This window comes from Electrophorus electricus, chromosome 12 (genome assembly GCF_041902795.1).
Source record: "Electrophorus electricus isolate QZ-2024a chromosome 12, ASM4190279v1, whole genome shotgun sequence".
Taxonomy (NCBI): domain Eukaryota; kingdom Metazoa; phylum Chordata; class Actinopteri; order Gymnotiformes; family Gymnotidae; genus Electrophorus; species Electrophorus electricus.
Genome location: NC_137508.1, coordinates 26194896 through 26210000, shown reverse-complemented (window position 1 = coordinate 26210000; position 15105 = coordinate 26194896). Strand labels below are relative to the sequence as shown.

Sequence of the window (15105 nt, the reverse complement as noted above, 5' to 3'; positions counted from 1 at the left end):
CTTACCACCCAAGGAAGGAGGGTAGTTTTCTGTCCATACAAAATGCAGTCAAACTGTCAGTCTATTAATGTTTCCCATGAAGCACTTCTTGTGCGTGAGATTAATAATGTTATCACAAGAAATGACAAACAGAATTGGTTGTGAATGGATTTTGAGTGGATTATGTCTATTGTATCTAAATAATTAGATACAATTGTCCAGCAGAAAATCTGTGGTCAGACTGGTATGCTTTATTATGTCATATAGGAAAGAATTCCCCTAGAATGTTATAGATTTGGAGGTGCCCAGAATATTGGCTGTGATAATCATGGTCCAGACATCATGTATTAGTGAAACTGCTCAGCTCTTATCACTTCTGCATAGCTCAGCTAAGATGAACCTATCACACGATGTGCATCGCTAAACCTCAAGGGTCTGTCTAAGTTGTAAAGCCATTCATTTACACACAAGGAGATGAGATCTGGAACAATCCTGAAAAACCCAACCCACAATTTTGAACTTTCCCTCTCACTCTCTCTCTCTCGCTCTCTCACTATCCATCTCTCTCTATTTCTTCGTCCCTCTATCCTTTCTCTCTCTGTATTAAACATATGGCCCATCACTTTTCCTCTCATGAAAACATCTGTTCTTGCACACATACACTACAGCTCTGCATTTTGTGGCAATGGGCAGCAAAAATAACCTCATATGGCATGTGGTATGATGATGTAAAACATCCAGTGAATGCTTGTCACAGATACAATGAGGTATTGGAGAGCTGTCTAATAAAAACACAGGATGTGGCCGTTTGCAATAAAGAGCCATGCTATGGAAACAGTTTCACGTTGTTTCCTGATCAGTGTTGCAGTGGAATAGACCAGAATAGGAGATATGCATCATCAGGTATCCCCACTGAGAAGCATATCAGGGTGTAGAGAGGGAAACAGTGGCTAGGAAAATGTTGGGACCATGGCAAGCCCAGGTCGCCCTGCCACTCAGGAGCATCTAGGAAAAGGTTCCTATGCACCATCAATCACAGGCACTAATGCAGAAATTCTGGAGCAGTCTGTGGTTGACTTTGTTAAACCATAGTGATGACAGCTATCTACTCTGCTTCTCTAAGCTACCATCTTTCTCTTTCTCTCTCTCTCTCTCTCTCTCTCTCTCTCTCTCTCTCTCTCTCTCTCTCTGTGTGTTAGCATTCATTAAGTATCACATGAAGAATTTCTCTGTATACATATCTGATGTTTGAAGTCGAGTTATGCAGTCAGCAGCCATGTTGAATATGTTTCTACTCTGTGTGCTCTGTCATGGTCAGACCCCTGGCCCTCTTCTGTGGAAAAGACCCACATTTTCCCAAATCAAAAACACTGGTATTTAGGGACAGATGCAACTGTATCACATGATTAATGGTAGATCCTGGTTGTTTGTTTAAGGTAGCCCATCATCCTACTGATTCATTTTAGATAAAGAGCATATCATTTTATGGAAGGTAGAAATTACCATTGCAATCACAGAATTCAAACAACAATGAACAATGAATCCAGTTATTCTGATCCATGTTGTAAATTATAATTTAGCTTAGTTCCAACCACAAAGGGCTTGGGGTACATATCTGAGGTTTTCAGCAGGACAGTTCTGATACAGTGTAACACATGTATGTCTCATATATTCCCGGTGGGCATAGGACAAACCATTTGTAGAGGGAGGTTCAATTTTCTGTCTCACTCAAGAACCCAAACCAAATCCAGTCCACAGGGTTAGCCAATAATATGTCTAAGCACACATGCACAGGGGTGTTTAGCATGCTGCAGCAGCAGTGTCAGTTATGTCACTACAAAACAGCGTATTGATCTGGTTTGATTTAGCATTTTGACCAGGATTCTCAAATGTTGTGTATGTGTGTGTGTGTGTGTGTGTGTGTGTGTGTGTGTGTGGAGAGAGAGAGAGAGAGAGAGAGAGAGAGAGAGAGAGAGAGAGAGAGAGAGAGAGAGAGAGAGAGAGAAACCACATAGGAAGAAGGATATAAACTTCATCCATTTTTTGTTTTTATATCTAAATAATCAAAGGTTTCAGTAACTATACGGCAATACTGGCAATACATTGATTTAAATATAAAACAAACGTGTCTGTATTTACTTAAAATGTAAAAAAAAATAAAATTAAAAAAAATTAAAAACTTATTAGTTAAGTAAAATTATTACCCAATAACGTGAATGAACTTGAATTCGACTCATGCGACTCATACGGACGTGGGTGAGAAACATTTCGGATCCCGTGACCCCATGTTTACTGGTACACGAAATGGTCCGCGGGTCTAGCAGCACAAGGGCCTCTCGTGGGTGGCCTAGACGAGGGCAGTCTGCTGAGGTCCACCACACCCCGCTGTGTCGGCACGTTTCTCAGAGTGGGTTTGATGGTGTTCAGAGAAAGACGCCGCACCTTGATTAGATGCTGTTGAGGGTGGAAGCCGTGGCTGGACTGCACGCTCGTCGGACACTCGTTCTAGTTCAAATATCGCTTTGCAAGACGTGCAGTCAATGCCATGCACTATCGATGCTTAACAAATGGTAGAAGTTTAATGGCCAGTTGTAAAACGTGCACAACCCTTCTTGACCAGCCAAGCGAAATGATGGGATGTTTTACAAATGCCACAGCCCTTATGGTGAGTCAACGCGCGTGCCGCGCAGCAAGGCAACGAGGGAGTAGACGCAATATTTATGAAGGCAAAGCCGTTCTGAAATGATTATCAAAGGCAAATAGACATCGGTATCACATGTTTTGCACGTTTTGTTAAAAAATGGATCGCATTAATTTGGAATGAATAAAACAAACGACTGAAGCGAAGTGTTTTCACCACAATAAAATCTAGGCTAAAAACAGCTCAGTGACAGCAAAAGCATTTCAGAGCCTATCTGTGTTTTCTGTATTATAGGACAAATAGAAAACAGTAGGTAACAACATTTCCAACAGCAATTAGCTGTTGTATAGCCAGTGTCATGCTGGAGTGAAAAAAAACGAATGTGGCTTAAACACTTTATTTCGTAAACGCCTACTACTACCCACTTCACATGATGGTGTTCGCAAGATGGTGACACCAATACGACAACATCAGTCCCTAAAAAGATAAAGATACCGATCACTTAAAGATTAACGGCCTGTGAGAGCTGATCAATCATTAGCGATACTGACAATCACGAAAGAATGCGGCATGAAATATTATTCCATCACTCAGCTGTTTTAATTATCCGATGCAACAATATATTTATGTATGAATTTTGTTGGTATGTGTACATCCCTATTTACCTTGGCTACCTTGACATAACATTCCGGCCTACATTCACAGGTTTTACAATCACAAACAGTGACTTGGGCTTCCACTGTGTGAGATATGATGAACGGTTGCTTGATAAAGCAGACATGGGCCGGAGACAAGTGGGCTAAACAAGTGCCTGGGACATCGTGGATGCTTTTCCGAAGCTTAAAAAAGCGCGTAAAAACTCGGGGAGTAAGAAAATATCCGTGACGGGTTCTTTGGTTATACGGTAAGATTACGCTATCTTCACAGACACTCGTTTTGCCTGTGAGATACAGCGGTATCTTAAGCTGGAGGGCCCTGCTCCTCGTTTAAAACGGGATTGCTTTAATGACGATTCCGGCGTGGGAACGTCGGTCTTGTCCGTTTGCAGCTCTTTTAACCCGAAACTAGAGCTACGTTCACTCACACATGGCGAAGTGCGTCGTAAATCAAGCGCTGAGAAGAATTGGAGCTATAACAGCAACTACTCGACTCTCCGAATCGCTGCTTGTTTGTAGGTGAGGAGCTAACATGTCAGAGTTTAGTCCCTTATTTACAGGGTCACGATTGACTTGTCAAGAGTCTTATAACAGCCAGGAGAGCTTGAAGTGCTCTCATCCGCAGCCTATAGCGTTGTTTGGCCTCGTCTGTCAGTAAAATAGCAGAGAATGAAGCTCAGGAGGCCACTTCTTGATTACTGTTGCAGTAGAAACCACCTCATTCTCCGGTCTCTCACAAGCGAAGGCATCTGTAGCCGACTGAGACTAATGATGTTTTTCTGTATGATTCTGGCCTTACCACAACAGCGTAGGCTACTCAAACAAACGAATAACTTCGCTTAATAACAGTTAGTCTATGTCACAAATATTTATTTCACCTTACTGCTATAAACTGAATTCATTTCAAGCCTTATACGCAATGTTTTGATCATGCCGTTGTCATTATGGATAGTTCAAATAGGACTTATTACATGCAATCAAAACTAGTGTATATATAAAATATATAGTAAGATGTAAAGGTAGTAAAAATAAATGTGTGTGTGTGTGTGTGTGTGAGAGAGAGAGAGAGAGAGAGAGAGAGAGAGAGAGAGAGTGTATGTGTGTGTGTGAGAGAGAGAGTATGTGTGTGTGTGAGAGAGAGAGAGAGAGAGAGAGAGAGAGAGAGAGTATGTGTGTGTGAGAGAGAGAAAGAGAGAGAGAGAGAGAGTGTGTGTGTTGTGTGTGTGTGTGTGTGTGTGTCATTTAGCATTTTAACAGGTTTTACAGTATCTCTTGATTACCATTTTGATCAGTATTATAAGTGAATTAACTGAATATCATAATTGAACATTATAATTTATTTTTTATTATACATTACATTCCGGTGAAACTAGCATTCCCTTACCTCTTTTGAATAGGCCAGTTAATATATATCGTTTACTCTGGCTATGTATTTCTGCGCTAAATCCGCTGAATGGGATGCGATTAACACCGTAAGTACAAGTGTACCTTTTAGCGACAGCCAGTCGGGAAAAATAAAAAAAATCCATCAAAAATAATTACATTCAGAAGCTGTATATCACATTTAATAAAACCCTGTTTGATTCAGCTAGCAAAGGGAACAATGTTATCTGTCTATGCGATCTTTAGGTAGATACCTATATATAGGACACAATGCTCTGAAATAACTCACAGCGTGAAAGACAACGTCAATAATCAAGGAGACCTGAAGTTTAAGGAATCATGAACTAAATTAAGTATCAATTTAATATAATACAAATATAAATATTTATAATGTAGTTGCATGATTTTTAAAAGCGGCACTAGAGGATAAAAGCTTGCTTATTCGAATAATCATGGGGTGCGTGATAGCTGTAGGAGTTAGGCGGCAAGGCGATTTGTCACATCGCCTAGTTAAAAGAATTTTAATGAAAATTAAGTTCGAAATGATTTATATTTTCATCAAAATATAATACCGGAACTCGACTAGCGTTCAAATAAAAGAATGTGCCGGATATTTGGCTATAGCCTCGATTTCCAGAATACAATAGAACCTGAAGGAACTATCGCAGCGGCGCCCTCTTCTGTTTTGAGAAGGTTGATACAGGTATACGTATATATTTACGCCTTTGGCAGACGCTCTCATAAGTTGTCACGTTACGGAGGTAGGCAAATATAGTGTCAAAAGTATTGCCCAAGGACTCATTGGTATAGAGCAGTACATTTGCCCAGATGGAAGGTTGAAACCCAGCTCCCACCAGGAGGTACAGCATTGATTGCCACTGTCCTATACTAACTACATGGGCTTTCTGACTAGGAGGATCTGAAAGCATAGACAGCCTGATTTAAATGTGCATTGAATTCACAAATAAAAGCTCAGGGGAGGCTTGTCAATTAGCTGATGAAATGAGTTCTCAGCACCATGGCCCTCCAAACCTTAGTGATATCACTGATGACATCATTGGTTCAGGCTGATGCTTACATATACAGACACCAGGATCCTGAAAAGGAAACATTAGCTCAAGATGCATCTTTATTTTGCATGTTTCTCTTCTTTCGTCTGTGATTAAACATGGAGTTTGTACATGTATATTTATCACAGCATTTTTCGAAAAACTCAAGATTTGTCGGATGGAAAAGATGCGCATATCAAAGCGCCATAATATTATGAAGTCAAGCGCTATAAACCCTGCCTTGTTTCTATGAAACACATAAATTAATAATTTAAAGAAAAATGAAAGAAAGAATGAAAGATTTTTCCCTCAATTATCCCCAGCACTTCTGCCAGTGTAAAATGTTTTCCACACCGTAATAATCACCTCACAGTGGAAACAATCATCTAACATTAAAAGCAGTCACCTCACAACAGAAACGATCATCTCACAGCAGAAACAACCATTTTTTCCCTGATTGTTGATACATGCTTTTAAAACATGTACACTGTACCAAAGGCTAGTTTAGAACGGTCATCTTTTTCTCCACCATTTCTTCCAGTACAGAATGTTGAAGAATCCACACTGTAACAATCATTTCACAGCAGATACAATAAATCATCTCACAGCAAAAACAATCACCTCACAGCAAAAAAAAACAAAAAAAAAACCAATCATCTCACAACAAAAAAACATCATCTCACAGTGGAAACAATCGTCTAACATAAAAACGGTCATCTCATACCGGAAACAATCATCTCACAGTGGAAACAATAATCTCACAGCCGATACAGTCTCACAGTAGAATCTGTCAATGCCAAAACATTCTGCATTTTTTTCAGATCTAGAAAAAATAAATTAATATGTAAAAAAAAATGCAGTATGCCATTACTTTTATTGATCGGCGAACTGCTATGTGAAATAATCTTTATAAATAGAACTGTTGGTGCTTGGCATTTTCTCACTGCACATGTTGTCAGTTATTTTTCAAAATAATTTTTTAAAACGTGCCCCTATATGAAATTTAGTTTTGTAACAAGTATTCTACATGCAAGTTAATTTAATCAAGGACACCGGAAAGTGGGGAAAAATAACAAAGACAAAACAAGTCTTTCAATTACAATGTGCTTTAAACGCACAGTGTTTGAGCCTACAGATATGTATATAAATACCGCACATAAATACACGCTTTTCATTCATGTGCCATAAAGGGATTTACAGATACAACTAATTTTCATTGATCCATTGCCAAAGCTTGTGTCATAGCTTCCAGAGCCGTGACGACGGCAGAGAACAAGGATCCACTCAAGAGACTAAAAACCTCAAACCCACAACCACATCAAGAGTATTTTAACTTTATTAACAAAGCCAAAATTTATTCTTGCATGCACGCATTCAAACAAGCAAAAAGCGTAATTAACTTTGTAGTGTAAATAAAGAATTCTTAGCATAAAAACAAACATTAACGAATAAACAGCAGGTGGCACTGCAGGAACATTTCCGAAATGATTCCTTGTCACCGGACGGTAAGGATTTGACATGCCGGTAAATGTGATGCACTGGTAAATTTAGTGTTCCTCTTGTGATCAGGTACACACCGAACTATCAATGTCCGAGACTACATATCTAAATCCTTACTACCTAAACTACTAAAACAATTATCGAACGAGCTAGTTATTCTGATGGAGCGGATAAAATTTGAATTTAGTGCGGATACTGACTACTTTGATAGTGCCACATTTGCTGAAAGCCGGTATTTTGTGAATTCATTTTAAACAGCGAATAATATCACCCACAACAAAGACGACCAGTCATGACGTTGAGACGCAAATCTGGGCGTTAGTAATGACCAGTGTGTTCTTTGTGACTTTTCTAAGCACCAGTCCAAGTCGTAAATCTGCATTTCAATACAACTCATTCACTCAGCAGCATAAACGTGTCCGGTCCGGGCCGCGCATTTAGTCTGCTTGGAAGCAGTTGACCTTATTCATAGTCTGAAATTAAGATTTCAGAACTTCTAACCCCCCTTAAGTAACAGTGTCGGTGAGACCAAGTGCATCATCATGTCGTGCTCCATTTCAAGCCAGTGGTGCTCTAGCTACTACTTGTTTTCATAAAGTGAATCTAGCAGCTGCGCTTGTTCTGTTGACTTCTCTGAATGGGTAAAGGCCTAATGCACTCTATGCAGCTGCACGAGAATTACCGAGCCAAGCGGCAGCGCACGCTTCTGGCATCTTTGCAAAAAAAAAAGAAACGCCAATTATTACAGGCACTATAAAGATAAACATCTCAGAAAGGGCCACAGCATGAAATACAAGATAAATATCATAGCAAGTATCAAATATTTGCTTTGGAAAAAAGTCAACAACTACTTTACTGGAAACATCAATATTTGACTTATACTCATTGACAATTTCACTGGGTACACCAACCTTATAAGTGTGTTTTATGTGCACAGTTAAACTATGTAGTCTGTTTTGTCAGCAAACGACTACCACATTATTGTTTCTGACCACAGGACACATTTCTTTCATTGGTACCATTCTCACCACAGGATTAACACTGACCTGGTAGTGGCCTGGTGTGGGTGGTGAGCTGGTACAAGTTGATCAGGCACAGACAACACAGACTGTGCATTGGAAGAGTATAAGACATACAAATGTATATGCATATCTACATCTAAAATTGATGAGATAATAAACTGGCTGGTGAATGTATGCTTACACATTTTTGTCAGAAGTGAATTTGTGAGCAAAATGCTCATTTTGTACATTTTGTACAGCCCTGTAGACTGTGGTTATGCTGATGCCTGCTTCTGGTCAGCGGTCCATACCCAGGAGGGAGGGAGGGAGAGAGAGAGAGAGAGAGAGAGAGAGAGAGAGAGAGAGAGAGAGAGAGAGACAGAGAGACAGAGAGAGACAGAGAGACAGAGAGAGACAGAGTCCCTCTGAGAAAGGAGTGATATAAGAAGCTCACTGTGGAAATGCTAAACTCATATACACAGAGAGGTGGTCACAGAGACCTGTTGCCACGGAGACGAGCACTCACAGGTAGGATTTGCTGCAGGACTTTCTGTTGCTTGGGGAAATGTGGGATAATGGAGTCTAGGGTATTATAAGGGCAAGAGTAAGGAGTTTATTACAAATGTTTATGATGATAAATAGAACTTTACTGATCCTGGGTCAGGGTATATTTTTATTATATTCCTGTAATAGTTGTTTATCTTCCAAACATGTGCTGTTGCTGTGAGCTGTTATTATCTAATCATTAATTGTAGTTACAGTTAGGAGCTTAGTTTAGTGTATAATCAAAATATCAGTTTCAAAAATAACTGTTACAATGGTTATTTTTTATGCGTTTTAAGTTCAAGATAGCCAACCAAAATGTATCAACCTGCAATATTTTTTAAGATTAAAATTAAAGTACTCCCTCAGCTTTAATGAGACGTTAATAGCCAATTCCTTTCTTATTGCTGACAGGATCGTAAAATGAATGTATTGCATGTAATGGCCATTCTTCTGCTTGGACTACATGCTGGTGGTGGGTCTCCGACACGTGGATGGTCATGCAGCAGAAAGGTTCTGAAAGACCAGGACTGTCGTAGCATCCCCAGTAAACTGGAGAAGATGAGACCCATGGACTCCCTGCAGTACCATTACTGGGAGGGCAATCACTGTGACACAATCTGCTATTGCAACTTCAGAGAGCTGCTGTGTTGTCCACGGTAATTGCACCTGCTGATCACTAGGTGGGACTGGTAAGGTTGTAAGGATGTAGGGTTGTGGTACGGAGTAGCTCTAGCAGAAGAGAGGGAAAGATGAGGGAGAAATGTCATGTGTGTGTGTATATGTGTTACAGACTCATGCTAAACACAGACTGCATTGTGGCTATCATGAGACTGCTGTTAATGCTAGCACGTGTGTAGCAAGGACCAGCCAGCTGTTCTTTACACACGCTATCCATTAGTGCCCTGGGGAAGCTTCAATAATCCTCAGTGATCTGGACTAAACAGCTTATATTCATACATCAATGCCTTTATATATACTACAGTCAGTAGACAGTTTCATAGGCTATAATTTATGTAAATGAACCACTGTTGCCCAATGTATTTCATATACATCCATAAATAAGCGGCCTATGCTGTTATTCATTTAGCGATCTGAATCAACTCCATATGCAATAATGCTAGTTCAAAAAAAGGCATTACATCTAAGTCTTTCTTATGTAGCAACAGTTGAAGAATCACTTCAGATAAAAAGCATGCATTGTAACTTTAATGTAGATAGCTACTCTCTGTTACGATGGCACTCAAAACTCTATGATCATTTTCCTTTGAGTCAACCAGTTTTTACAATTCCTGGTATTGTTCCTTGTGATAATTTTCGCAAACTGAATATAACTAAAAACCTGTCTTTTCTGTCTTTTCCAGAAATGTTTTCTTTGGGCCAAAAATCTCCTTTGTGATCCCATGCAAGACATCTGAGCATGTACTCTGAGTGAAATGAATGTGTTTATTATAGTGACTGAATAAAAGTCCATATTCCCATTTGGAAAACAAAACCTGAACAGCAAAGCCATGGAGAAACAGTCCACTCTGCTTCTGCCCTACTGCATTACACAATGAAAAACTGCTGCAGAGAACAAACACACACCTCTCTAATCAAATGTATGATTTTAATCAACGTTAATGCATTAACATGATATTTCATGGCAGAAGAGTCTAACCCTGCTACACAGGTTCTGCTGCCCAGCAGGGTTGATTTGCAGCCCTGATCCAATACGACCTGATCCATATAAACAGACCTGATCCATATATATAGGGTCTTCAGCGGCATTCATTCATCAGATCCAGGTGCACTGGATTAGGTTGGAAGCTAAACTGGGGATCTCTCCAGGAGCAAAATTAGGTCTCATCAGCTTTACATGGTTCAGTGCTAAAACCAGCTGGAATGAACACAGCCTGAAAGCACTATAATTACTGGCAATTCTAAAATCCAATCAGAGCTGCTGCCCGGTGGAGAGACAAGTGTGTGTTAGGCCTTACTGTACTGACCATATGCTTTGGTTTTTCATGTTACAAACATCTAAAAAATGTTTAATAAAACAAACAGCTTTAAATGCAGATTATCACCAGTTATGGTTTTTAGGTCTGATCTAATGAGATTTGTGCATTTTATCAGCCAGTTTCAGTAAACACATAAAAGGTTGTCATGTGTTGCAGTAATGCTGCAACTTTAAACAATTTATATAACTGAAGTACAGGGCTGCAACATCTCTCTAAAATGCCTACACAGGAGTTAGGATGGAAGAACCATAAAACTACATTATGATAACAAGGTACAGCTTTAAACTGCTTTCAGGACATCGCGTAGCATTCAATAGTGCCACATTTAATTGAGCCACTTTGCTAGAGATATTCATTTAAAATGAACAGATTAAAAGTAACAGTTAACACTGTAAGGGCAGCCTCCCTCTTTGGTCACTCTTATAATCCCAAACAGAACTGGACATCAGGATTTAAACTGACCCATTTGCCACTCCTTTCTCCCCACCCCCACCCTTTGTGACCCTTGAAAACCTCTGAGCTGCGGTCATTCAAAAGTAATGTGGCATCTTCAAAGTTCTCCAACACCTCAGTCTGCCCCTGGGTAACCTATTGTTTAAACCGAGGGCAGTCGTTATTAGGGATTGTCCCTCTAGGCCAAGGGAGGTGGAAAGTGAGAACTGTCTTTCGGGGCATTTAAAACAAGGGCTGAGGTAACAGTATTATGTTAATAGCTGTACGGATGCTTTAGAAAGTGTGAACGCCTTTCCTGTGAAATACGCGTAGGCAAAACGTGCAAGTGGAGCAACTAAAGTTATGTTAAGCAATGTTGTTTTAAGTCCTTATTTTAAAATGAATAAATATAACTTAATCATTTTTGCTCTATATTATACCCGTATAGAAAATATGTATTCTTTAACGAAGCGCCTATAACTAGAATTTTATATTTGTTATATCAGAGCTAGACTGTGCTATTTTATTCCACTTTAATCAGTTATGAGAGTACTAGGGCTCGCTCTTATTTTATATCAATAATTTTATAGCGAAAAAATAAAAGGCTGTGGTGTGAAAACTGGTTTGAACTGCTTTGTCCACTGAGAATTCATATTTCTTGACGTGAACGGGTTTTTATTTGTGAGTATGTTTGAAACGTATTTTAGAAGCCTGCGTGGTTAAACATTTAAAGCTTAAAGGAGGAAACATTCATGTACTGTGCGCACAACTGCACATAACAGTAGTTGTAAACTGGTGAATTGCAGTGACGTGCTCTACTGGTTTATGAAAAAATAGCCGTTTAATACGTTAGTAGCATGGGCATTTGACTGTTGACATGAACGATATCTGTACTGTAGCTTTGCATCGTGGGTTTCTGCTCTGTTCTGTGGCTTTGTGCGCCAAACGGGACACAACATAGTGCATCTGTAAACACAGACTGCAGCTCCCAGCAGGGACGTTGTCTCCTCGCCTCTAACTTTAATTTCCAAAAATGGCTACACCATTTGTTCGCGTCTTCGCGTGGCGTAGCGCATCGACAATCAGCAGTAAAGTGTATTTAATAAGTAAAATACAGTAAAAGTAAAATAAATACAAAAACACTGTTGCTCGCTACCGCCGCCCATTTAAAACATATTTTTTTTAACCAATAGCAAATAAGACGCAACAGACGTCACCTGGGCGTCATCTCCTGGCCCTCGCGGGCGAGGGAAACGTGATGGTCGCGCTGAGCAGCCAATAGGAACGGCCGCATTCCGCCTCGTGGCCCGTGGATTCAAATTTGAACGTTTTCGGCCAACCGCCACAAGGCCGCGAGGGAGGAGCCCCGAAGGCATTTAATCAAGCTCGTGCGCCCTGTACTCAACGGTTCATGAGCGTTTCGGCTTGTAGTCGTCGGAGAGAAGCGGCTGAATACACGTAGGTACGCGGCGCTTATTTTAACGCCGCCTAGTGTTTTTATTTTCCATGGCGAAATCTAACACTCGGATCATTACATATGGTGTTTGAAAACTAGACTTTTTTTGGTAGTGGTAACGTTTCGACGGTTAATTTCGTACTGTTCGTTTTAAAATGTGAAGTGCCTCGGCTCTCAAACTAACATTAACCTATTTTACCTAAGCTAACGCTAGACAAGCTAACTAAGGATAGTTGGTTGCTAAGTTGTCTGCGAAACTTGCTGAATTCGCTTGTATCGCTGTTTTTGTCGTATAACCAGCATTATATAAAGTATTTTAAACTAAAATGACCATAACTAACTCGTAAGGGATATCTTGTTTTGTATTGTTTGCTTATGTAGCTTGCTAATTAGCGTAGCATGCTAGCGGCTTAGTCATAAAGTTGAATGTAAACTCAACTGGTTCGGTTAGCATGCACCTCGTCATGCAGCCGATTAGTTATTAGAAATCGAGTCAAATGTATTACTTCAAACTTTAAAGTAACTTTATAACTAATTCTTTAAACTTTTGCAAAATTGTTTTTCCACAGTGGTTTAGCTCAACAACTTCGTAGTTTAGGCGGGAAGCAAAATGGAGGTGCACTTATTGTTCTGTGTCTGAGCTGGTGGAAACGAAGCAGGAACTTGATCGGATTAACGAGCTCTTAGCCAGCTGACTGCTACTTTGCTCGGCATGTCTGCAAATTATTTCAGAACGTAACCAGAATTTCAGAAGTTTTCAGACGTAACCCGAGGTAGTGTCACTTATACGAGTTTTTAAAAAAATATTACTATATTTTAAAACATTTCAGACTATTGCAGCCATGGGGAAAGATCCTAATAAGCCAAGAGGAAAGACGTCGTCCTACGCGTTCTTTGTGCAGACCTGCCGAGAGGAACACAAGAAGAAACACCCTGGGACTTCTGTAAACTTTGCAGAGTTCTCTAAAAAATGCGCAGAAAGATGGAAGGTAAGTTGGCTGTCTAATGTGAACATGTTTTGTTTTTTCCGGGGGATGGTTGCGAGGGAGTGTGGGGGCGGGGCGTACGCAGCAACTGTTCAATTGTTGATCCTAGAGAAGAGGGCGGTGTCAAACCACAGCGTCTAATGTTCGTGTGTTTCTTAGACCATGTCTCCCAAAGAGAAAGCAAAGTTTGAGGAAATGGCCAAAACCGACAAGATACGCTATGATCGTGAGATGAAAAACTATGTACCACCTAAAGGTGCAAAGAAAGGGAAGAAGAAGAAGGACCCAAATGCTCCAAAGAGACCACCGTAAGTCATCATTCATTCACTTATTTGTACTCACATTGAAATTTATTTTACCTGTAGGCTCCTAAAAACAACAATGTACAACAAATCCATTTTTCTTCCTCTGCAGATCGGCTTTTTTTGTCTTTTGCTCTGAACATCGCCCAAAGGTGAAGAATGAAAACCCAGGGATCTCCATTGGAGACATTGCAAAGAAACTTGGGGACATGTGGTCCAAATTGTCACCAAAAGAGAAGTCCCCATATGAGCAGAAGGCCATGAAGCTGAAGGAGAAATACGAAAAGGTAACGGTCAACAGTACCCATTTACATCGGGCAGTTTATTTTGGTGTTGGAGCTTAACAGAATCCTTTTGGTTCCAAGGACATTGCTGCATACCGCGCCAAAGGGGGGAAGTCTGAGGGTGCGAAGAAGGGTGGACCAGGTCGGCCAGCAGGAAAGAAGGCAGAAGCCACAGATGACGATGACGACGACGAAGACGATGATGAGGAGGAGGATGAAGATGACGATGATGATGAGGACGAATAAATTTGTCAGGAAACTTGAGCTGAATTGTTTGCAAAACAATGTGAAAATGCATTTTTTTTTGTTTTTTAAAGCATTTGAATATTTTCAAAACATGTACAGAGATGTGTATAGATGAAATACATATTGAGGTCATGTACTGTTTTGTAAGTTTAACAGCTGTTTTTGTTTGTAAGCACTGCTTTTTGTCTGATAGCTGTGGTTTCTCTGCTCAATTGAAAATTTTCCACTGCCATTGTAAGGAAAATGAGGAACAATGTTATGTAGTTTAAGTCTCAAACAAGATTTTTAGATGTTGAGCTTTAAATTTGTGTAGACACAATTTTTATAATAAAATTTTGTATATTATGATTAATTTGGTTCTTGATTTGTTTTTGTAAGTCTCAATTAGTGATTGGGAACTAGCATTACAAAAGCTATGTTGGTTTTGTGTATGTGTATATGTATATACATATACACACTTATTTTTTATTAAAAAAAAAAAGGACCTCAGCTGGGGATGGGATCAATACGGATTCACTGTTTAGCATGCCTGTTTAGACTAGTGTATTTGCACCTGAAATCAATGGTCATCTGATCCCAAGTGGGCAGCAGATGGCCATTCATACCTAGTGTGTTTTGTCTTGACTCTCCAGTAACCACTTGTGATC

At 39.9% G+C, this 15105-nt stretch overlaps 2 protein-coding genes across 6 annotated transcripts in view; both read left to right on the top strand.

The window, feature by feature from the left end:
* The window catches only part of LOC113584226 (scrapie-responsive protein 1), a 24517-nt gene extending 12714 nt beyond the window's left edge, over window positions 1-11803 (top strand). For 2 of the 4 annotated variants that reach the window (XM_027021013.3, XM_027021011.3), the window contains exons 2-3: window positions 9167-9411; window positions 10117-11803. In XM_027021013.3, the coding sequence (XP_026876814.1) occupies window positions 9176-9411; window positions 10117-10183 (303 nt within the window). In that variant the 5' untranslated portion in view covers window positions 9167-9175 and the 3' untranslated portion in view covers window positions 10184-11803. Of the gene's footprint in view, window positions 1-3341; window positions 3525-8548; window positions 8738-9166; window positions 9412-10116 lie in introns of those variants that run through there. The other 2 variants (XM_035531290.2, XM_027021012.3) reach the window with 2 other exon arrangements.
* Window positions 11804-12491: 688 nt separating this feature from the next.
* hmgb2a (high mobility group box 2a) lies at window positions 12492-14810 on the top strand. 2 transcript variants are annotated; one of them, XM_027021008.3, is made up of 5 exons: window positions 12492-12642; window positions 13471-13629; window positions 13786-13934; window positions 14041-14215; window positions 14294-14810. In XM_027021008.3, the coding sequence occupies exons 2-5, from the start codon at window positions 13483-13485 to the stop codon at window positions 14456-14458; spliced, it is 636 nt and encodes a 211-aa protein (XP_026876809.2). In that variant the 5' UTR covers window positions 12492-12642; window positions 13471-13482; the 3' UTR covers window positions 14459-14810. The 2 variants fall into 2 exon arrangements, with proteins under 2 accessions (XP_026876809.2, XP_026876808.2); XM_027021007.2 differs by having other exon boundaries at window positions 12546-12646.
* The last annotated feature ends 295 nt before the right edge of the window (window positions 14811-15105 follow it).